The sequence below is a fragment of the Balearica regulorum genome, chromosome 3, assembly GCF_011004875.1.
Source record: "Balearica regulorum gibbericeps isolate bBalReg1 chromosome 3, bBalReg1.pri, whole genome shotgun sequence".
In the NCBI taxonomy this organism is placed as follows: Eukaryota; Metazoa; Chordata; class Aves; order Gruiformes; family Gruidae; genus Balearica; species Balearica regulorum.
This window is the reverse complement of record NC_046186.1, coordinates 108,953,287-108,977,466: the sequence shown is the minus strand read 5'-3', so window position 1 is coordinate 108,977,466 and position 24,180 is coordinate 108,953,287. Positions and strand designations below refer to the sequence as shown.

Below are 24,180 nucleotides of genomic sequence, written 5' to 3'. Positions count from 1 at the left end.
CCAGGATGGCGTCATCGGGACGCGCGGGGCAGGCGCACGGGGCGAGCACGCGGCCCGTGTATGCGCCGGCGCGGAGGGCCGGGCGAGGAGCGCCATGGCGGCGGCAGCGTGTGGCGGGGAGGCGGTGGCAGCGGAGCGGGCCGTTTGCGCTTTCTCTCTCCGCGACCGTCGTTTCTTCGCCATTTCCAGTTCGGATGGGCGTCTGCGGGTGTGGGAGACGGCGAGCAGCCGCTTGCAGCACGAGTACGTGCCCTCCGCACACCTCAGCGCTGCCTGTACTTGCCTGGCCTGGGCCCCGCCGGGGGGACGCCCGCCCCCCAGCAAGGTACGGGTAGTGCGTGAGGGCAGGGAAACGGGTGGGGGACGACGACAGCGGGGTAAAGGAGGGGGTGGGATGGGGATGGTGGCGCCCCGAGCAGCCTCGACGCGTGGCCGCGGCCCGCACGGCTTCACCCCGCCCTCGGCGCCATGTGGCGGGGGTCGGCGTGGCCGGGCAGGCCGGGGAGCGGAGACGCGGCGTCCCGGTGTGGGGAACGGGATAAAGGTCCCGTTGGGAGGATCGGAGCTGCGCTGGGTTCAGCCACGGCGTCCCCCGTGGTGCTTGGGGCATGTCCACGCGTGATGTCCCCTGGGGTGGGGGGAGTCCGCTCCCCTCAGAGGAGCGTCGTAGGATTGCTCCTCACAAGGCAAATTTCACGTGTTGGTGGGGGAAGCAGCACTGGAGATTTTTAATTTTTTTTTTTTAAACAAAAAAAGGGGCTATCACAGGAGCACTGACTGTGTAAAATCATTTGTCTTTCGTATAACCTGCATGGAAGAAGCCTTCCTTGAAGGAGCAAGGTATGTTACTTCATGGCACATCTCACCTTAGTCGAAAAGGTGATGCTACAGAACAGGTCGGCTGCTGTGCGTCCACTTAGCTTACGTACAGTTCACGTTCCAGTAAAGGCAGCATCTCTCCACGCTTCCTTACCCTTGGAAGTATTTCCATGCATGCTGCTACGCTGTCCGTGATGTGTCTTCCCGAGCTCAGGAATCCTGTGAGAAGGTATTCAGTAACTTTACTCAGAACACACGTCAGAGGGCTTGGATGTTCCCCACCTTGAATTTCTTTTATTTAATTTCACCTCTGGTGAGCACTCAACCTGAAAATATCTGGAGTATATTCAGTAAGGTATCTTTTAATCTGTTTTATGTTGAAGTAATGGTATTTTCTCTAGCTAGAGCATACCATTTCCTGAGGAAAAAAAATCCCTTGGATAAAGTATGTGAAATCCACACTCTTTATCATAAGAAGTAGGGAGGGCTTTTAAAAATGTTTTTCGGTATATCGACAATTTAGCTTATTTGAAATACTGTAAGAGGTATTTCAAAATGCTTAACACAGAGATTACCAAAGGAAGACAGTATTGTCTCATTTTTCTCAGTTGACCAGCTTAGTCCCTAAACTTTGATAACTCCCAGAACATTTGAAGAATGTGGCAGAAAGGGTCAGTTTTAGATTGGCATTAACCTGTTCGTTTGTCACGTAACTTTGAAGGAGAAAGGATACATCCATTAATTGCAGGGCTCTGTAGGTGGTTCTTCACCTTAAACTGGCATGGGAAAATGGGGTTAATCTATCCTGTCTAAAGTAAAACTTAACCTAACATAGTGCATTGCTGTGGTGCCGTAAGTCAGGCACAGGAGCTTTCTGAGCAGCTTTTAAAAACTAAGCCTTTTCTAGAGACCCACCCCTAAAAGCTACAGATGTGCCAATTTAACCTGCTTTAGGATTGTATGGAAAACGGACATCAGACAGCATTTGGCTACCTCTCGGTGCTTTCTCATTATTCCCGTAGTTGGAATACTGTCCACTGCTTGCAAGTTGGTACATTTTCAAGTAGAGCTGGAAAACGTACCATTTTTTGGAATAATTATGTCATAAACTTTTATAATTCATTGGTTTGTCCTTAGACTGTACTGAAGAACTAAAGCTGTGATGATTCTGCCAAATATATTTTATTGAACATGTTTTTTTCTGAAATTATTTAGTCTTTTGGTCTTTATTCCTGGAGATTTGACATCTCTCTAGGTAGTACCAGTATCTGGTGTTCAGGAGTAAAACTGTGCCAGTAGATATCTATAAATGGTATTTGGCCAAGTTACACCTAAACCAAGTATGTTTTGGACTGCTGCCATGTTAATGAAGGCCATGTGTTACAGGGGAATATTAGAAATCAAGTTTTGAACTGCAGGCCCTGGAATCGCTGATGCAGTGGTGGCTTGTTGGGATATTCCCTGCATACATGCTTTCGTAGTGTCAGTGCTTCCTGCTTGCGGTGGTCACCATCTTCTCCATGAAGTGGTGCTTTGTGCAAGAAGAGTGTGTGGACCACTGACTTTCAAAATATATTCTTCCACTTTCTTCCTAATAAGCTGCAACTGCTCTGTCATCTTCAACTATCAAGGCTCTTCCCCCCGTTTTGGTATTGTAGGTGCTTTATTTCACATGTGAACAGCAGAGATTGGACTTGTGTTTTTGAAAAAAAAAAAAAAAAGTCTTAATGGCTGACCTACTCAAGAAGGAACATTATGGAAAAAATATGTGCACAGTCCCTTTCCAAATAATTTCTTTTAACCATCTCTACTAATTGAAACACTGTTCTTTTTTAGGCAAAGTTGAAGGATTTCTAAATAAGCTTGAGTTTCCATAAATCTGGAAAAAAAAAAAATCAAAAGGAAACTGATACTTGGTATAGTTCAGGTCCCCTGTCTTGTCATATCCTATCCATGAAAACAGGGTGCTCTTATATTGAAGACCCTGATCTTTAGTTCTCAGAGGTTTTGGTTTTTTTTTCAAGTCATCTTCAACAGTAATAAGTGTCTGAATTTTCCACTGGCATTTCTTTCATGCAAAAATTCCTAACAAAACGCCACACTAATAAGGCTGGCAAAGGGTGGTCAGTAAAGAAATACATGTGAAAAAAAATTGGAAAAACCTTCACTGCCTCTAGCTTTGTTCTTGATGCTGGAAATGACTGGACTTCAGTGGGAATTTTGTGGCACCTTTGGGTTGTTCCAAGGGAAATTGGCCATAACAAACTGAAATGGAGGGTGAACAAATTTTAGTTAAAAGATTTATGCAAGGAAAGAGAATAAAATCTGTTCTTAATTGTGGTTTTGCTTTGCAGTCTTGGGGGTGTGTGGGGTAATTAATAAAACTACATAAAGAGATCAAAAAGTACCAGGAAAAACGTAAACTGTACTTGCATGTCCACCAACTATGTGGCCCTCGTCTTTCCCAGTCGAACAGCAGTTTCAAGATGGTTTAGTTGACACTGCTGCCAAAAAATTAACTAGTTGAGTCTTTTCTCAAACATTGTCTTAAAACCTGGTTGATTTACTTGGTTGTGCTTTGCAACTGTGATGGTTTCTCAGCACCTGTGTTTTTGTAATATTTTATAAACATTTTTCTTTCCTAGGAAAGATAAAGCCTAAACAAATGCTTGCAAAAAAACATTGTAATCTCTTCTCAAGAGCCTGCTTTTAATGTAAAAGTATCTGTGAAGCGTTTTGGTATTTAGTGGCCTAAACGAAAACACTTTTCCTTGCAGAAACCGTTGTCTGTGTTAAATACAGAGGAAAAGAAAGTCCCACTTCTTCAAAGAACCAAAGTATTTATCCTGCACTGTTAACCTTTTAAATCTTAGTTGTGGTGAAAACTCTGAAATCCTGATTGTCATTACATCTCTGGGCCTGAGTAAAAATTGTGTTCACTGTGTGATGTCTGTTGTATGACAGATTAGCTACACCACGTGGAGCTTGCACAGAGTGAATTGCTCACATTTTATCAGTTTCCTTTGGCTGCTTCTGGCTCATCAGTGCAAATCTATCTGTTGTGTAGAGAAAGAATTAGCTTGTGTATAATGTAAAAAAAAAATTGGAGAGAATGCTTTGCTGTGATGTAACGAATGTAAGGAAACTTATGAAAGTCCAAATTAAAAACTAATCAGTAGCATTAGAGATGGTTTTTTTTTCTTGCGAAGTCCTTGAACAGTTTTTTTTTGTTTGTGGGTTTTGGGGTGTTTTTTGGGGTTTTTTTTTTTGTGTATGCATGTGATTAGTTATGTAGGATTAACCCAGTGAGAGTAGATGTAGTGGCTTTTTCTGCCTGCTTTATTTTAGTTTCATATGCTCAAGAGCCAGTTCTGTTCCTTCTCCCCTTCTCAGTGATATGCTGCATTTACCCAGTTTTGGTTAAGAGAGACGAAGTAAAATCCCCCCTTAAAGGGGTTGGTAGCACTTGCAAAGCAAGAGGGTGAAGACTTAAAAATTCTGTGATCGTAGGAGGACATCTGGTACCAACACCAGGACTTGGGCAAAGCGCAGCTTTGAGTTCTGGTTGCTTCCCTCTGCAGAGTGAGGTAGCTCTTTCTTTTTAAGGGGCATTATGAATACTTAGTATTTACAAGACTCTTCTGAGTAGCATTTGAGAAAAGATAAACTGATCATTCCTGATCAAGCATTTCCATTCTAGGGATGAAGTATCCTGATGGTGTTAGTCTTTGCCTCTGGGACACAAACTCTGAAAAACTTAAATTTTTTTTTCTCTCCTGTATGTGGTCGCTAGGCTAGCAGAATGGCCTGCACCAAACATTTCCAAGTGACTCATAGCAACTTTGTTACCTTGTACATGGAGGTATAAGATGAGTCTCTAGGTTGCTGTGCAGTTCAGTTTCTTCATTTTATACCTTTGCAGAGTTTGTGCTGGCTGACTGGGTCTCAAACATACAGAAGTTTTTCTTTTTGCCCCCTCTGCTTTAACACTGAAAGTAGCTGGTCAGACTAATTTGTTTCATATTTTCTTTTTTTTTATTTTCCAGGATGGCCCCCAGAGGAAAAAACGGAAGTCTGAAGTTACAGAAGTGGACAAGCAGTCAGATATCCTGGCTATTGGTACAGCAGTTGGTAGTATATTGTTGTACAGCACAGTAAAAGGAGAATTACAGAGCAAGCTAGTAAGTAATACACTCTCCATCACATGCTACCAAATACTGATGGTTTCACTCAGTTTATGCTGTTCTTTCTGCTGCTCAAAAATGGAATAAACTAATTATTCAGAACTTTTTTTTTCTTAATAGCTGCATCTATAAATAGAAGTGCAGTAATTCAGATGCTTGGGAATCTTTGAATGGTGCTTTTTCTATTGGTGGTGGTATGTACATGTTGAGAAATCTTGGTTTCAAAGTTGATGCAGTATCTTAATGTGCATGGATTTGTTATTTTGCATTAAAAATAACAGTAATGATGAAATGCCTAACTGGAGAGTTAAGTCCTCTGTGGGAGTGTCATACCCTCAGTTCCTGCACAGTATTGTGAGAGAGCAGGGCAGGACTGAAGTCCCCATCGATTCTTTGGAAGGTGTCGTGTTGGCGGACTCTTCTGTAAACTTACCTCCCTTGTGGGAGCTTTTGGGGGCTGTCAGCGCATAATCTTTCGTGAATGAGGTACACTGATTTTTGTTTCGCCTTTCTCATTAATAACTTCCCTGTTACTCCAAAGTACCTTGGTTTTAGTCTTGGGTTACATAACAAGGAAAATAAATCTGTATGAATGACTCTGTGCAATACTTTGAGATACTTGGGCATACTTTTGCTTCTAAACTGTTAGTTGTATGTAGAGTGATAAATGTTTCAGTTGGTTTGAAAACACTGGCTGAAAACACTCTTCTTTAGGAGCAGGATAGCAGGTGTTATTTGGCAAGTACTTTTTTCTTACATATAGGTTAAATTAAAAGATCATTCTTGCTGGAATAAGAGCTGTCACTTTTAGCTGTCCTTACTGAACAGAATGTCCTGCAGTGATATATTTTGTCTTGCTGAAAGCTGATTTGCAGTGACATCTTGGGGAGTAGTCTGAGCTGGCTGGTGCCAATTCAAACAGTGAATTTTTATAAATTGCAGGAAATATTTTCATAAATGATTAAAGTGTATATTTGAGCTGCAGAGATTTTGGTTGTTGGGAGGTGAATGATACCCCTTTGTAGGGTCTTCTGATCTGATGATAGCTCACTTTTGAATGCTGAGTACAAAGGGAAGGATACTCATCTCTGAGTGTACTTAAGCAAGCAGGCACTTAGATGACTATCAACAAGACATCTGTGCTAGCCTTTCCTTTGAGAAAATTTCATACTGTTAGACAGCCTTGTTTGGCTGTCCATACAAAAATAACGGGCAGGATGATTTTTTGGTTAACTCTGAAGTGCTAGAACAAGAATTAATTGAAATACTTACGTCTACATATCAAAATACAAAGTTTCTTTAATTTATATAATTGTATGTGTATATTGGTGTTTAAACGCACGCCTCCTCTTAAAGTTGCCAATTATTTCATTTTAGTTCTTGAGAGAGCAGCTTGTTCACGTTGGTGTGGGAAGACTCAGTAGTCAAGACTTCATTTATCGAGTTGACCCTCTTTTACCTTTTGTAGGATGGTGGTCATGACAATAGAGTAAACTGTGTGAGATGGCACCAGGACAACTGCTGCTTGTATAGCTGTTCAGAGGACAAACACATTGTGGAGTGGAACACACAGACCTGCAAAGTAAAGTGGTAAGTGATGCCGGTTTTCAGTCAAATTTATTGGCACTTGCTTTTGTGTATTTCCTCCTTCACAGGGATTTGGGTCCCTCCATGCTAACTTTTAGTGGGACATGGGCTTCCAGTCACTTACGTGATGCCGAAAAGTCTAAATTCTAGAAAATATCCTTGGACATATGGGGGAGCAGATAGTGGAACACCTCATCCCAATTAAATCAGTTACATGTGCCTAGCTTTGCTCAAAGGGCCTTGCCGTGATGATACCCATTTGGTTTCGCTCTCTACTGATGTGCGGTGGGGACAGTTCCACTTGGCTGTCTGAGCAGACTTAAAGTTCTGTTGAGCAAAATAGAGCTTAGTGCAGAGTAACAAGATGTCTGGTGTAGGCGTTTATTTTCTTTTGTAATAAAGTCAAACTGTTTTTAAACTTGAAGGAAGCAGCCAAGTTTTCTATTAACGATCTTGGTTATCTTACTTCAGTGAAAGCCTAGTATGTGATGGCACCCCAACCCTTCTTTTATGCTGCTGTTACTTTTTTGTAACATTTCCCACTGTTGAGTTACTCTTACTTCAGCTCTACTGGTTTTGTTAAAGATGGTGTGGGTGCTGCACAGTAGCCCTCTTTGGTTTCCCTGGAAAAGAGATGCATCCTCAGGTTGTATTCACTTGAGACCTTGCATAAAATGGCAGAAGATGGCTGTAAAATCTCCCTCTAGCCTTCTCTTTTTAGGATAGAACACACCCTGTTCTGTCATCTTTTCCTCTAACATTACATACTCTAGTCCCTGTGTGCCTTCATGGCACTTCACTGGATTTACTCCACTACGTCATCTACTTTCTTGTTCGGTACCAAACTGTGCGTAGTACTCTGAAGCAGTTTCAAAACTATTGCATGGATGAGAGGAATCACTTTCCTTGACCCGCTGGCCACGCTCTAGCTAATGCAAATCAGTATGCAGCTGACCTCATTGCCACAAGGACTCATTGCTAACTCCTGTTCAACTTGACTATGAGGACCGCAAGCTCCTTTTCTGCAGAGCTGCTTCCTAGCCATTTGCCTCCAGCCTGTACTGGGATTTTTCTATCCCATATGCAGGACTTCCGATTTTCCTTTGAGCTTTGAGATTCTGACAGCCTGTTTCTCAAGCCTGCTGAGATGCCCCTGCATAGCTGCCTTGCCCTCCAGTGTATCAGCTGCTCTCCCTAATTTGATACTGAATGTGAACTTGTTATGTGTGCATTCTGTCCCATTTTGAGGTCATTAATGAAGACCTGTGTGATTACCGAGGATATTAAACTGTATTGAGATATCCTTAGGGAGTGACACCAGTAACTGGCCACCAGTTGGACTTCATACCAGTGATGACAACTGTTTGAGCTCAGCCAGTTCTTACCCCTCCTTAGATCCCATACATTCAATCTATATATCTCCAGTTTGTCTGCAAGTGTACTATGTGAGACATTGTCAGAAGCATTGCTAAGTTCAAGTTAAATGGCATACACAGCTCTCTCATCCACCAAGACAGTTGCATCCCATTCAGTCTTAAGGAGTTACACGAGTTGGATTTGCTGTTGTGATCCCTAATGTGGGATTCCTTTATTATGGGGAGTGCTTTGCTCCCTCTGACTCTTGCACTAGGTTGGGGAACATGGGAGGGCTGAGAGACTTTGCTCTTCAGTGCTTTGGCCTTTTTTATGTACTGATTAGGTTCTTACGCCATTCGGCAGCAGGCCCACGCTTTCCTCAGTCATCATCTTACTGTTGCTGATATGCTGTATGTAGATGCCCTTTTGCTGGCCTTCATATTCCCTGCTGGTTTGAACACCAGCTGAGCTTTGGCTAATTCTGTCCCTGCATGCCTGGACAATATTTTTACATTCCTCTCTGTAACCTGTCCCCACTTTCACCTTCTCTATACTTCTTTTTTGTGTGTTCGAGTTGAGTCAGGAGTTACCCACTTGGCCAAGTCAGCCTTCTGTAATACCTGGTGATTTTCTGCTCACTGGAACGGACCATTCTTTTGCTTTGAGGTTATCCCGGAAGAGCAGCCAGCTTTCGTGGGCCCTGTTGCCCTTCAGGGTAGCCTCCAGTGGGATCCTGTCAGTCAGTTCTCTGGATAAGTTGCCGTCTACTCTTCTGAAGTCCAGGGTTGTTATTCTGCTGTTTATCTTGCTCGTTATTCCTAGGGTCTTTAAAGCCATTGTCTTGTGGTTGCTATAGCTGGAAGTTGTCATCAACGATCACATCCCTTACCAGTTCTTCCTTTTTTTTTTTTTTTTTTTTTGAGTAGCTGATCCAGTAAAGCACCTTTCATAGTCTGTGTGTAAATCACTTGCATCAAGAAACGGTCCTCAGCACTTGCCAGCAGTCTCTGGGTCTACTTTTGCCCTCCAATGCTGCCCTTCCACAGTGGTTGGGGTGGGTAAAGCCCCTTAGAAGAACCATGGCATGGGTTTATGAAGATTTATCTATTTCTTTTTTACTCAATCTGTAGGAGATGCCTACCACATCACCCTTGTTGGTTTATTCTCATACTTAGCTGTAAGTTCTCTGCTGGCTCTTTCCCTGTTTTGGAGGAAAGCTCCATGCATTCATGCTACCCTTCTGTGTGGAGAAACCTCTCTCCTTTTTGCCTTCCTGGTGTGTCCTTGCTGAAGTGCCTTCCTAAAGGTCCATTTATTGCAGCACTCCTGTCTTGCAAGCTATCCCACTATGTCTCTGTGATCCCAGTGAGATCAAAGCTCAGAAGCTGCCCATGAATATCTAATTCGTCCTGTTTGTATCCCATAGCACGTGTGTTCACGTACAGGTACTTAAGATGGGTCCCAGTCATGCTGCTTTCTCGGGAAATGTGAGAATTTTTCCTTTCATGCTACACCTTTGGGGCTTCCCTCTGCCCCTGTTCCGTACTGCTGCTTTTTTTGAGGCTGTGGCTATAAAAGGTAATTAGACGCATTGTATTCTTTAGCTTTGAAGATAGCAACAAATAATCTTTCCTGGAGTGTATATATTAAGAGTATACCAGCAATATAATGTCATGCTTTTTGCCTGAATTTTTCTTTGGTGATATTATGAGTTATACCTAAGGTAAATGAAATTGGAAATAGTAGAAGACGACAACTCTCTAAAAATTTACTTAAATTGATGAGACTAGAAGGATCAAATTATCCAAAATAATTGCTCATGCCCAACATATATGTGAGATTGCCTGTATTTTTGTCACTTATCAGGACCTGGAAATGAATCCTTACAGAGAATTCAGGATGGTTGCTCCTGGGTCAAGAATTGTTCAACTTCTTTTGATTTGAAGGCTTCGAGATAGTTTCCTGTAGAAGTACAGACTGCTAGACAGGCAATTTAAACCATGTGACTTTAGGCTTGACTTTATTAATTACTGTAGAAGTAGCCTATAGAACCACTTCAGGAGGTCTGGGCAGCACGCATTGAAACCTCTGGCAGAGGGAGTTTCTGAAGAGGCAGGAGAAAGGTGGTGGAGAGAGGTAGTCTAAAACATCCAGGATGGCTTCTTGTTTCTCTGGTTGTAGCTTTTTCATGTCTTAAATACTCTGAATACTCAGAGACATTATGTACATCTCCTTATGCAGCTTCTTGTTTCATGACATCCTGTTTAAAACTCTTTTCTGTAAAATAATATAGAGTATCCAAACTGTGTTTTATATTTTTGCTGTGTTTTATATTCTGCAGTCTAGTTTAGACTAGTCTTTTTAGTACATTTAAAAATACCCTCGTGGGTTCACCTTATTAAATGGTTTGAAATTCTTAGTTGTGAACTTCTCTTTGGAAGACAATACAAAATCTTGTTATGCTCTCTGTAAGATGTAAATGTTGTTTGTCAAGTTTGTAGGTAGTAAAACTTTCAGCTTCTATGAAATCTGATCAAAAGTGATGCAGTAAATGAGCTCTGTTTTGGAAGATAGGAGGGGCGCTGCTTGAGCATATGAAAGCTATTTGGAAGCATTTCCAGAGCAACTGTTCACAATCAGAATGTGATGGGTTGCAGGATACTTCCTAACTGTAAAGGGTTTGTGTTAATGCTTTCCTTGCAGTTTTGTCCTGCAAGAAACATGTAATACTCAGACTCTTTTCAAAGCAAGCTTTTCATGACAGCATCTTTCTTTTTTATTTATTTATTTATTTAAAATAGTGCTTTGGACCATAGACCTTTAAGGTAAAGTTTATTATTGTCAATGTCATTGATAGACTTAGGAGGGCCAGGAATGGAATGGGCCTTGAAACTCTGAATTTCAGTGTTGAGAAGGCCTTTCTGAATGGGTTGGTGTAAACTTTTTGGATTATGGTGCAAAGAGAAGTCTTGAAATGATGTGGCTCCTCTTACTGTATTTTGGGTAGTAGAGAACTTCAGGAGAGGAATTCAGAACAGAATAGGCAAATATTAAAAAAAGTCAACAGTTGTTCAGTATTAAATAGCTTTACATTTTTGAGTTGCTATATTTTTGTGTAAACTAATTTGAGGGAGAGGAGCAGAAACAGAATAGTTTTGACCTCATCTTTGACTACATAATTTTTTTTTTTTTTTAAATCATTGTTGCCTTAAATTTTCCAGCATGGTTGATGTGCATTTTGAGATTATGCTAATGAATATTGTTTTCTCTCTCCATCTTACTCCCTTTGTACAAAAACCGTCCATCCAAATTCTAGCAAGTGGAAAGGCGACAACAATAGTGTCACCTCTTTATGCATCAGTCCAGATGGGAAAATGCTGCTGTCAGCTGGTAGAACTATAAAACTGTGGGACCTGGAGACCAAAGAAGTCTACAGAGTAAGTAATTTTGTTAAACTAGATGCCAAAAAAACCCCCTGTTCTTGATTAGTGTCATTACCTATCTAGTGTTTCCTGGGAGGACATCTGAAAATTTCACTGAGTGTGAGGAGACAGTTGGCAGTTTTGGGATTGCTGGAAGCTGTTGCTGTGATGATACCCTCAACTGTGGTTTCGACTTGCTGAGAGTTGAATGAGGACGTTAAATTCCTTGGCTGTGTCTGAGCATGCTTCCAGCACCTTTTCTCAAGCCTGTAGCAGAAAGATGGATGCTGTTCCCTTTCTGGTACCCTTCTAGCAGGAGAACTCAGTTCACCACAGTATTAGTTACTGCCGGCATGGGTTTGTGCATGACCTCCCTGACCTTTAACGTGAGTCTCTCCTTGAAGCTTTCAAGTTTCTCTGCTAAACTTCGCGTAACTGGTGGCATTATCAGTTTTGCTGTTGAAACAGTTGGAAGGCGTAGGAGCAAAGCCCTTGTTGCCTGAGCGGGACTCAGACATGAGCAAATTACCATGTTTTAGCTGTTCCGTGAATGCAGCCATGTTCTCTTGCCTGCTAGCAGATATGACACATACAGTCTCTGAATCTCGTGGTACTTGCTGTCAAGTACGTGTGTACACATGTGGTGTTACTGTGGACTTGCTGGCATGTATGTTTGCATCCTGTGTGACCAAAACCACTATTTACGAACATAGATTGAAGAACTGATTTATTTTTTTTTGAGTGGGGTGGGGCAGGGGTGTTGAACAGCCTTACTGTGCCAGCAGACCTGTGTGTTCATCTTACGGTTGAGAATGAAGCTATGAATCTAGTTGTATTGTAAAAGTTGAAGTGTAAAATTGTGCGTGGGGTGGGGGGGAAAGTGCTTTCTGACAGTAACAGCAGTACAGGTGGATGTGGTCTCTTTTGCACGGAATTAGTCCCAGTGAATTTGCCTTTGATTCCCCATTTAACTTCTAAAATTCTGATAAATATCTGGAGGGTTGGATAATGTTTCCTTGAAATACAGAAATGCAAGGAAGCTGATCACTATTAAAAAAATCACTGAAAAGTCCTTGTTGACTTAGTAACACTTGAATCTTTCCTAGCATTCTTTGTTAACTAATGTTTTAATTTTTGCCATATGATTGCTAATGGCAATCATTGTAAGATTCTTTTTTTTTTTCTCTTAGCATTTCACAGGCCATGCTACATCAGTGTCATCATTAATGTTTACCACAGTGAAACCTATGAATGAAAATAAGCCCTTTGATGGAATTACAGGGCTTTATTTCTTGTCTGGAGCTATACATGACCGATTACTGAGTGTATGGTATGTAAGCTTTTCATAATTTGTAACTTTGATTACGATCAGTATTGAGGATGGACTCATCAAGTATGTTCTGAACTCTGTGATTAAACAGAAGGTTAAACAGAAGGGGCACTCTGGAGAAATGCAGTGATGATCTCTTAAATGGTGGTTTCAACTCACTGATTGTTGAATGAAGATGTGAATTTCCTTGGCTGTGTCTGAGCATGCTTCCAGTTGCCGTTTGAATTGCTAATGTGTGCCAAGAACGTACCATGTAATAGGCTTCCTTGTTTTTTGTACTTACTGTAAGGTTTACGCTAAGTTTCCTTGCTAGATGCCACTTGGGAGTTACTTTGCACTTGGAATTTAGAACACTTGCTAAGATGAAAGCTGAAATTATAGCATGAGTATTTTGGGGTGGGGTAGATACTACCACAGTTGCTGGTGATTGGTAGGCTTTATAATGCTTTTCAGGTGCAGAGAGTGCTGTTTGTGTTGTGTTAAATAATGTGTGCTGTTTGTGTCTTCCAGGCAGATCAGATCAGATAGGAAAGAAAAGAATGCCGTGATGTCTTTCACAGTAACAGATGAACCAACTTTTATTGATCTGACTGTATCAGAAGTCAAAGAAGAGGTAGGAGCAATAGTTTGTAACTGCATATGTTCAACAATTTTCAGTTGTCCCATCAGTTTCCTTTTAAGGGTGTAAAGAAAGAAGCTTGGTTTGGTTTTGGGTCCTGTTATGCAGAGATGAGATCTGAATGCCAATTCACAGGTGTAAGGATATTTATTACAGGTGTACTTATAAAGTTTGAAATACTCATTTTCAAAGCTACTAAGTGCAAACTCAGTGTTTTCGTCAGAAATTCTGTTTGTGATGGCGGAAATGTCAGTTGTTTCCTATTTAGAACAAGTTAGTAATCAAAATGGCTGTTAGAATTTGGCAGCAAAAAACACATAAAAATTCTTTGCAAAAATCCAGTTTGGGTATGGTTGTTTTTTCCTGATCTCAAGTGGCTTTGGCAGTGTAACTGCATTTTGAATTAACTAGCCTTTAGTGAGTTAAAGTAGCAGTGTGCATTTCCCAAGCATCTCAGCAAGTGCAAGTCTTTCAAAGCAGTTATGAAAAAAATCTTCATGTGAAACAGGTTCGCAAACTGTTTCAGTAATTATTTAAAACATTTTTCTCCTGCTGCCTTTAGATTCCTTTTCTAAAAACAGTATTTCATGCTGTATTTTCTAATGTTTCAAGTTGTGCCTTCTTCCTGCGTGTATTGGAGATAAGTCTTCTGTAATGTACACCTGTCATGTAATTGCTCAGAGTACTCATCTCAGTTTCTTTCCTCGAAGCGTATTTACAATGTCAGCGCCTTTGTAGATCTGTGTCTCTAGACATGTTCGGTATCATATTTTTGGAACTTTGTTGTTTATGATGACATATGTCTGCTACTGTCCAAACTGTTCAAATTTGGATATATCAGTAATGGCACAGTAACGTACAGTTATGAGTTATCTTTTTGTTGCCTAATAGTTGTTCTAAATGTTCCCAAGATGTTAGTATCTTTGATCTTCCTTATGGATTTGGTTATATCTTTAATGTGTTTAGTTAACTGAAAAAAGTAAAATTGTAGCCATGCAGCTGTCTCTGCAAACCTCCTATACTTATGGGAGGTTTGCCTTTTGATCTAATTAAAATCTTTTACTGTGCTTTCAGCCTGTGAAGTTAGCAGTTGTGTGCAGAGATGGGCAGTTGCATTTATTTGAACATATCTTAAATGGGTAAGTTACTATTTGTCTTGAGGGTCTCTTTGGGAAAGGTCTGGGATTACTGTAAGGCAGAGTTCAGTCTTGTGCTGCTGCTTTTAAGCTCTTGTATCTGTTCACAAACCATATTCCAGCTGGTTCTTTGTCTTGGGTTACTGGGCACATTTTTGGAGAACTTACTTGCTGGGGCTGGGCTGTGCTGCGCTTTGGTATTAAGTCTTGCTTTAGCCAAGACTTTGTGTGTCTGTACCCATCTTACACATCTGTAAAAGGTGCAAACTGGCTGAGTTTGCTGCGGACCTGCTAATGAAAGGGACTTAGATGTGCAAGGTAATGAAGTGTTTAAGCTAAACCTCTCGGAATTTTTTCATTCCTTTTTTTTTTTTCCAGTTATTGCAAAAAACCCTTAACATCAAACTGTACTATCCAGATAGCAACACCTGGAAATGATGGGGACTCCACACCAAAGCCAGTCCCTATTCTAGCAGCTGCGTTTTGCACAGACAAACAGTCTCTGCTGCTTGTGTATGGAAACACCTTACAGCCCATCATAGAGAAAGTGGTATGTAAAACTTACTGCAGAGGTTTTGGATTTTGTAATATGGACTGCATACTGGTCTCAGTTGGAGGGAATATTTTATAATTATTTTTACTTTTTTGAAATTGTATAACAAGACAAAGCTTATTCCTTCCCCCTTTTCTGGGAGCTATGACTGTTGCCCCTGAACTGTTTTGAAAGGTGATTTGTATTCTTCCATTCTTTCAGTTAAAATACAGCTTGGCATTATTGCGGGCTGTTTCTCACCATTTCAGCTGTTACTGACTTAGGCCATTGGAACTGTTTTTAATACTGTTTCAGTTTACCTCTGTGACCTTCTTTAGAGAGCATAGAGATCTGGTAACAAAAGGCAGGTGTGCAAAGCAGCTGCTGTACTAGAGTGAAAAAAAGTTTGTTCTACTTTATATCTCTGGAATTTGTTCTCACCTTTCAGTGGTGTAACGAATCACATGTGTGATTTTCAAATATATTAACTGGTTTTGTTCTTGTCCTTCTAGTCTTTGAACACCACTGAATCCCACATATGTTTGATAAGGGACATCCAGAAAGTGTTGTCACTTAAAACAGATGTTGCTCTAACAAAGGTGAGCTTTGTGTGAAATGTGATTTTGTTACTCTTGTTTTACTTTGGAAATGATAGAAGTCACTGGTCTCTTTTAAAATGAGGTTGGATTTCTGGATGGACCTGCTCAGAGCTGCAGTGGGAGCTACAGATGTCCAAAGCACTCAGGCAGGTGTGGGTAAAATGTGCTTCGTGGCTGCTGTGTGTCCTAGTATGCTCTCCCACACAGTTACCCTCCTGTAGCTCATAGCCAGTCCTGTTCTCAGCGGATCTGCTTGACAGACAGGACTAGCTGATGGTTTCTTTTCTGCTTGAGATCAGTCCTTCCCCTAGAGTCTGTCAGTTTGTACAGCCTCTTTGACCCTGATGGTTTGGGCTGAAGTTGGGATGGCTTTGTTTTAGAGTCTAAATAAGATGTAATGGAGCTGTAAAGGGCATGTCCTTCTGGCTTTTTCTCGAGGTAGCCTTCACGTGTTCCTACTCAAATATGGCACCTGGGAACGTGAGCTTGACGCTTAGATGGCAACAGTGTCCACTGAGGCCACTTGCCACTGTTTTCTCTCATGCAGGATCCCCTGGGGGGTTAGACACAGTCTGTGAAGTTCTTAATCTGTGCGCATATTCAAGGCCTTGAAGATTTGAAATGCTTGCGGTATCAGTGAAGTGAGCAGACAGCGCTCTTTTTCCAACCCTCAAGTTCCCTACCGGATCTGGTGCTCCATCAGCCAGGCGGGGTTTTGTGCTGATGCCTCAGTCCTGGAGCTGGTGGGTAGCAGAACTGAAACGCAGTGAGAGGTGTAGGAACTCCCTGGCATGTGGTGATGATACCCATCCTGGTTTCGCTTTTTGCTGAATTCCAGTGAAGACGCATTTCTCTTGGCTGTCTGAGCGTGCCTTATGGGGAGAAGGTCAGTGATTAGTGTGGTGAGCAACACCATTGCAGTTCTACTGCAAAATTCTTGAGCCGCAAAATCAATTTTTTTCACTTTTACACACAGCATATGGAAGTTGCTTTGCTTGCCGTAGTAGATTTTATTTGTATCGCTGTGGTGGGCAGCCAGCAGGGCTACCACAAGTACAGAAGTTTGGGTAGGTACTCCAAAAAAAAGGCCTTCACAGAAGTGCTGTGGTTAAAGAAGTGTTCTGGAAGTAACAGGTAGCATTCATGATGTTCTGGAGGTGGCATACGCCCTTACATCCTCTGTGGGTTAAGGGAGCACTTTGTTATTAAATATATTGCCTTTAAAATTCAATCTCCCTTGTGTTTCTTGAAGATGGATACCATGGCTTGTTTGCTGAACCCTAAGGTTGCTCTGTTTGTCATCATGATCACAGTCTAATTCAGACTACCGAGTTCTGCAACTGAGCAATCCCTAGAAGAAAATCAGTGGGATTGAAGTGAATAGTAACTACTTTTTACTGTTAGATTGTGCAGCTGTTCGTGATCAGTTCTTACCTTCCAGTGGAAGCTGAATCAATCTGCATGCAGTTTATGGGCCTGACTATTACTACCTGTGGTATCTATTGCTAGCAAACATCCAAATATTTGTTGTTGGGTATAAGCGCTTAGCTCAATGAGTGTTACAGAATAAGCTTGTAAGGAAAATGATTCAGAGGTGAGAACGTTGCTTTAGTTAATTATGAAAATTAGCTCATTGTTGCTTTAGGTTATTAATTGCTCTTAAAAATACAGGATTTTCCTTATATATATATATATGTATGTCAAGAAAATGGGTTGTGGCAGGCTGTTTTTACTGTGTATGTGAGAGTCTCTGAATAAAATCAGTATTTTAAATTGGAAGAAAGCTCAAGATATTAGCAATTCATGCCAATGTGGTTATCTCTGTCTACTAGGTAAAGACGCCTGTTGTGAACTCAGACACCAAAGTTCTAGTGCCTGGCATTCCAGGACACAGTACAGCTGTCAAAACCGCATCCTCGGGAAAGGAGAAAAAGAAAAACAAGAGGAAACCGGGAGAGCCAGAGGTAAAGTGCTTCCTCTTTTAGAAACAGCAATAATAGAGAAACTAGAATCACAAATCATCATTACAACTTCTTTAGGTGAACTTGAACTTGCTTTTTTTGGTGTGGAAGCGAGGTTAATCATAATAATCTTTTTCTACGAAAGAGACTTTCCTCTGCTCAAAACCTTTCCCTCATACAAGCCCTGTGTGTCTTGCCCATAGTTTGCAGAACTTGGTCACAGACTTGTGTCTGTGTCCCTGTACTAAGGTATATTACTGCTTTTCAGTCAAAACTTCATCTTCTCTTCTTTTCTCTGGCTGTTCTCTTTCAGTACATTAAAAAGAATATGCAAAATTTGTGTTATTTTCCAGCAGAATCAGAGGGGATGCTGTAGGTTAGGTACTTTGCTTTCAGCTGATGTTTTTGAGAAAGTGCACTGAAAGAGCGCTGCCCTTGTTTACCGTCCGCAGGAAAGCATTGAAGAGCGCCTAGAGGCATTGGATATTGATGTGAGCAAAATAAAAACTCCAGGTGGCCTTCCACAAACAGATAGCTTCGCGGTACTTTTGGTTCAGGGCTTGGAAAGCAACGATGCAGAAATCTTAAATGTAAGTGTTACAAGATTGTGGTATGCTGTCTAGTCTGTCTGCTGAGACTTGTGGGGAGCCTTCCTGAGAGCTGGGGAGGCTGAACAGTTAAGAAGCCGTTGTTTCTCCCAGCTGCTTTTTGCTGATTTGCTGCTCAAGGCAGTGGTATTATAAATGATAGTAGCAGTATTACTTTTTTGTTATCATCTACCTCGCTTTCTGCGTCAGTCCATGAACTTTGTGGCGCTTCTGTTTATGATAAATTTGTTATGTCACAGTTGAGATGTTTTACAAGCAATGTTACTAATCTTCCCTTTAGCTTGAGTTGGAGCATAATCTGTGCTTAGTCTCCTGAGTGTACGGCTGCCAAATAGATACTGTTTGAAAAATGCATTGATGACAACAGTTTCACTTGAAAAGCTTACTGCTGCACTTGGACTAGGAGGAAACCATAGTTCTTGGGCAGGGAAATGAACTCCTAAGAATTTGATGCTGAATAGAAATTACTTGTCACAGATACCGGTGACAGGCACTTATTTACAGAAGTCAAGCACAGAAAATAGCAAGGGAAATCTTAATGTGCCTGAGATGCTTTGTTTTTAATATGGGGTGGGTGGGCTAGACACAATGCTAAGTTGTTTTAAATGGGTTAATCAAGTGTCTTATTTTGTTAATTATAGCTGACTTGAAAAATGGAACTCCTTTTCATAGTGAATATTTTTCACTCGTTATTCTCATCGCAGCATGCAAAGGTAGTGGAGTAGGAAAAGAGATTTAAAGCAAGGAATTTTTGATTGTGCTCATTGCTCATACACATGTTAAAATTGAATGATTTTCTGATCATATTTTTCCATTTTAACAGAGAGTCCTTAACACAAGAAAGGAAAATGTAATAAAGAACACAGTAGCCAGAATGCCTATACATGCTGTCATTCCACTGCTGCATGAGGTAGGAGAGACTGCGTTTCTTGTACTGTCATACAAACTACATTTGGTTTACAATCTAGTTGGGGAAAATCCAGGATTTGTCTGTTTATTTTTACCGTTGAAATTGGTTTGCTGTTTTTACAGGACAGAAGTTGTTCTTACTTTCTCTCTGATAGGTTCTTATCTTCTCTAGCTGAAGCTTAACCAAAGGACAAATTGCTACTGTCAAAGCTAGGAAGAGCATTAGATCATGTAATATTATCTTAAATAATTATGGGGTAAGGGGGAAGGAAGAGGTTAAGCTAAAGCTTGTTTAGTCCATGGCAAAAAATTACTGTTACATCTTCTTTTAAACTGTTAAAATGGGTGATAATTTGAAACATGAAAACTGCAGTGCTAGCCAAGGCAAGTTATATGAGCATAAATATGCTAGATACTCATGTGAGAGGAAAAAAATAGAATACGCACTTAGAGCAGTGAGTTTAGATAGTGCTTGGAAATTGGGGGGGCAATTTCTTTCCTATTTTGAAGATAGCTCAGAAGCCAGTTGCTATATTTAAGCTTGGTGACATTGCTTTGTAATAACTTTAAAAGGGATTTGGCTTCTGAACTGCTTATTCACTGATATTAAAAAATATCTGTATCTGGACAGAAATATTTTAATGATTAGCCTTATCTAGACATTTCTTTAAACTGAACATCGATTAGTTGCTGCTGTTATGTGAATGACATTCTGTAACCTAAGTTAATGGTTAGATTTTTCTTTATTTTAATGTGCTGGCCACAAGTAAGATTTAATTTTTACTTGTGGTACTAATCTTAACTGAATTATGCAGATGGCCTGGTTTTCAATGTTGAGCCTTCCTTCAAGCATGTGTTGACACCTCCTTAGACTTACGTTAATGAGGTGTAGCATTTCTTCTCTAGGACCTTTGGCAGAGAATCCAAGTGCAAGTGTCTGACTACACAGTCTCAGTGGATGGACAGACCTTCATGTAACTGTCCTCTCCAGAGCTTGAGATTTGTTCTGTGAAATACCCTTTACCTGATATTACCTTTGCTTGTTTCCCCAACTTGTCCACCTTGTAACCGCTGCTCTACTAAGCAGATACACAGAACCATAAACAAAGGGATTTCCTTCTACTTATTCCTGCCACCTTTGAGTTTCTCTGGTTATATTGCCTGTTGAGAGTTCCAGTTATATTGTAATAATGAAACTCAGCCTGCGTATAGGATGGTAGAGCCAGCAATGTAATATTCTGGAGGCTGGCAATGGTTAATCCTAGCAAACTTCACTGGGGCTGTCACATGGATGTAATGTTGGGTTTTTAAACTCATTATGTGTTCATTACTTACTGCTGACTATTTTTGTCCTTTTAGCTTACGAAGAGATTGCAGGGGAACCCATACAGGTGAGAAGACAACTCAAATACAGTTTAATTCACCTGAAACTTTCTCTGTGTGTGTTATGGTTCCTCCCTCCATCTATGTGATTGATTTCCACAGTAACTAATTAAACTGCAGCATCCTGAGGTAAAAATTCTCACCTGATGGTGGGTGCAAAGAAGAACTTTTATGAAGGCAGTGGCTGAAATTAAATTAAAAAGGGAAAAAGGATACCTGGAATAAGCATATAACCCTGAGAAAGTATCTGAAGTCCCAGAATATCGACACTGCGGATCTGATCAATATATAAAATAAAATAACTATCAGATGTGTAGCTTTTTCAGTTTAATTATCAAATATGTGTAGACATCGCCTGGTATTGTGTTTAATTAATAACAAAACCAGTCGTGTCGCCCGACATCTTCTTGTATTGCTCTAAGGATAGCTTTGCTGAGGTGAGCTGTCCTTAATTGTTAGTTGGTTGTTCTTTAAAGAAAAATTCCCTCATTGTAGGTGGAGAAGGAAGTGGCACACTTTTGGTCTTTTGGTGTTTTATTCCTTGAAACCTCCCTTAAAAGTTGTCAGAAGCAGACACCCCTGAATATGTCTAGTTTTAATCCCTCACTTAAATGTCTGTTTTTATCCTAACAAATAACTTACATAGTTATCTCATCGGGATAGCCAAACTGTTGTATTTCCATCTGCACTTATCTTTTTATATGATGAAGGAGGAGCACTTTCTATAGATCTACTTAGCATCTAGAACGTGAAATGGTTGTTTCACAGCCAGTATCTCTTTGATATAATTTATTTTTCTTTTCCAGTGCCTCACTAATGGTTCGATGGCTGAAGTCTGTTTTCACTCTGCATGCATCCTACCTTTGCACAGTAAGTATCTTGTATTAATGTTAATACACATAACTAAAGCTAGATTTATGTGTTTAAGTTAAACGTATGTTCTTCCTTCAGGAATCTGTTTCCTGCTCTCCACATATGGCAGTGCCCAAATCAATGTACAGAGGGCTATATTTCTGCCACTTTTGCCAAATTTGCTGCACATTGGTTCTAAATCGTTTGTCTTAGTCATTTGTGACATAATTATAGTCATCCCAAAGTCAAACCAAGATAAGTTATGTCATGCCTGTTAGAGTCAGGGAACAAAACTACTGTCAAAGAGTAATCTAGCCTTTGTTGCTAAATCTTATAGAACAAAATTTGCCTCGCTGTTGTAATGCTCATCTTGAGAGTTTCTTGGGCATGGCTGGGCTTTGAGGGTAAATGTGTGCCAAATTTGGCAGGGTAGTAAGTAATGTACTAGCCTCTGGATTGAAGTCCAGCCTTGCCTTACAAGTGATGGATAAAGCACTCTTGCTCAAGAAGAAGGCATTTTGGCACTGTTGGTCCTTTCTCCCTTTTATTACAGGATTGCTGGTGCATCAGAACTTGTACACGTTGCTGATGCTGTATTTGTACACTGGTGTATATTCAGTTCCCATTTACACAGCTTTCCAAACAGTGCTGCGACACCTGCTTACAGCAGTGACTGTGGAAAGGAAAAGTAGTATAAGAATCACCATGTTTTGAAAGTAGATGGTATTTCTAAACATGGCTAAGTGTTAATTGCTCAGGCTGCAGGTGGTTTCTGCAAACCCTCAGCTCTTCCTTCTGTCTGGAATAATGTGAGCAAGGATTGCTTGCCCCAAACGTACAAAAGTAGTTTAAAAATTTAAAAAATGAGAAATTTGTGATGTGTTGGTTAACAGCTTCATTTTTCTTCATCCCTCTCTTCTCCCAAGTTGCCAGACCTTATTCCTCAGTTGGGAATGCTTTACCAGTTAATGGAGAGCAGAGTAAAAACTTTGCAAAAGCTTTCCCGTCTGCATGGAAGACTCTTCATTCTTGTCACCCAGGTGAGTTCCAACTAAATAACATGGGATGTGTAGAAGTATTGCTTGCAGACTTAACCTCCTGTTGTGATTACCTCTGATGGGACCTGTCGTTGGGAACCTAATACAGCTGCTGTACAGCTACGCTGATAATGCTCCAAGTGGTACACTTAATTGACTAGCTAGTCAGTCCATGCTCATGGGAAGCATTACACATCTTTTCCTGCGAAATGTGTCTACTAACCAAGAGAGTTTTGAAGGGGTATAAATAGCAGGTACTGCGTCACTTCAGAGCAGATGCCGCTAAAATTTTACTTTGTCCTTTGTACTTGTTTGACTGTTAAACTACTACTATAAATGAATTAATGTGTTAAACTTGATGTAGACTACTTACATTGTTACAAGTTTTGTTGACTTTTAAGGTTGGAATATATGATTAGATCTAAGGCTAATCTGCAAATTCCATTCAGGTTGCAGCATCGGAAGCAGTTCAGGATGTAACTGAGGTTAATCAGACTGCAAAGCTGGTCTATGAGGATGGTAAGTGTTGTATGCTAGGTGTATGACAGCTGATACTTGATGGCTGTTCATCATGCTCCTGTGCTTATCTGTTAGCATACAGTCTGCAAAGAGAGTTTTTGTGGGAAGTCCATGGCAGGAAGTCAGTGGTGAATGATGCGGGCATCTTGTAGTTGGTTATTCCTTCCTCCCCTCCTTTTATTTCCTTTCATTCCCTCCCATCTCAACTTCACAAATTAAGGAGTCAGTGAACTGGAAGTTCAGCATGCTGCTTAATTTACCTGGCAACCTCAAATTTCTAGTGTTAGCTGCCCTTATGCTAAGGTAGGTACAGTCAAGGCACTTTTACTTTTGAGTCAGCAGGACATCAAGGCAGTTGATGTCAGTGTGTGCATGTAGCCTTCCAAGTTGGCCTTTTTTTCCTAGTGCAACTTCATACTGTATAATTGTAACGGAAGTGACTTGTTCCTAAATCATGTTTATCAACCTAATCTTCAGGTAGAATTAGTTTAGGAATTGAAATAGCACAGTTCGGAGACTTAGCTGCTTGTGGCATTGGACTTTATTTGTGTGATGACATTTTTTTAAAGTGTTCTTCAGACTGAGGGCTTGTTTTGTCTTCGCAGAATCCTCAGAGGAGGAAGGCTCAGATGATGAGATGATTGCAGATAAAGACTCTGATGTAAGTGGAGTTGGATCAGATTTTCTCCCCTCTGCTTGTTACACAAATTGTGCGACCATCAAAGGTTCAAACATTCCTGTTTATTTTTTCCCCAGGAAAACTGGGATGAAGATGAAGAGAAGGAGGAGCAATCTGATGAACAGGACATGACTGTTGAAAAGGAAATCAATGGAGATTCTGACTTGGAACCAGAAAATGAAAGTGAAGAAGAATAACGGCACGAAAGAATAATTTTAACAGTTTAAACAAGTGGGCCACCAAACTAATTCTGGATCATCTTGCCGAATGATGCCATATTTGCATATAGGGAGTGCAGACTCGTGCATACCTGTGTGCAGAGGCACATGTGGGGCACTGTGCATTTCTGAATCCAGAATGTTTAACCATGCCAGCCTTCTCTCGCCCTATTTCCCTGCGCTTACTTATAGAAACATTTCTTCCACCTCATGGTCAGATTATGCCTGTCATGTGGACATGCATTTGTATCTCAAGTGAAATAAATCTGCCACCGCTGTTTGTGTGGTAAACTTGGTTCAGCTTTACATTGAATTTGTTTCAGATATTCACGGATCAAAGACAACCGGTCTATACCTTCTTTCCATGCTTCAGTTAGCAATAGCAAGTGGGTATCCTGCTGCATTTTAAAAAAAAAAAACAACGGAAAAA

General features: G+C 40.7%; 1 protein-coding gene and 4 non-coding genes across 5 annotated transcripts; all 5 read left to right on the top strand.

Annotated features, from left to right (window-relative positions):
* Positions 1–48: 48 nt before the first annotated feature.
* WDR43 (WD repeat domain 43) lies at positions 49–24,045 on the top strand. Its single transcript, XM_075749446.1, has 18 exons — positions 49–325; positions 4,866–5,000; positions 6,472–6,593; positions 11,263–11,383; positions 12,559–12,698; positions 13,209–13,311; positions 14,392–14,456; positions 14,832–15,003; positions 15,498–15,584; positions 17,417–17,548; positions 17,998–18,135; positions 18,977–19,063; positions 20,422–20,453; positions 21,252–21,315; positions 22,224–22,337; positions 22,784–22,853; positions 23,459–23,514; positions 23,610–24,045. Exons 1-18 carry the CDS (start codon positions 95–97, stop codon positions 23,727–23,729), a joined length of 1,989 nt encoding a protein of 662 aa, XP_075605561.1. The 5' UTR covers positions 49–94; the 3' UTR covers positions 23,730–24,045.
* LOC142601468 (small nucleolar RNA SNORD53/SNORD92) lies at positions 6,831–6,907 on the top strand. Its single transcript, XR_012835027.1, has one exon. It is a non-coding gene; the product is annotated as a small nucleolar RNA SNORD53/SNORD92 (small nucleolar RNA).
* LOC142601469 (small nucleolar RNA SNORD53/SNORD92) lies at positions 11,529–11,612 on the top strand. Its single transcript, XR_012835028.1, has one exon. It is a non-coding gene; the product is annotated as a small nucleolar RNA SNORD53/SNORD92 (small nucleolar RNA).
* LOC142601471 (small nucleolar RNA SNORD53/SNORD92) lies at positions 12,820–12,903 on the top strand. Its single transcript, XR_012835030.1, has one exon. It is a non-coding gene; the product is annotated as a small nucleolar RNA SNORD53/SNORD92 (small nucleolar RNA).
* On the top strand, positions 16,376–16,454 carry LOC142601467 (small nucleolar RNA SNORD53/SNORD92). The gene has a single exon (XR_012835026.1). It is a non-coding gene; the product is annotated as a small nucleolar RNA SNORD53/SNORD92 (small nucleolar RNA).
* Positions 24,046–24,180: the final 135 nt, after the last annotated feature.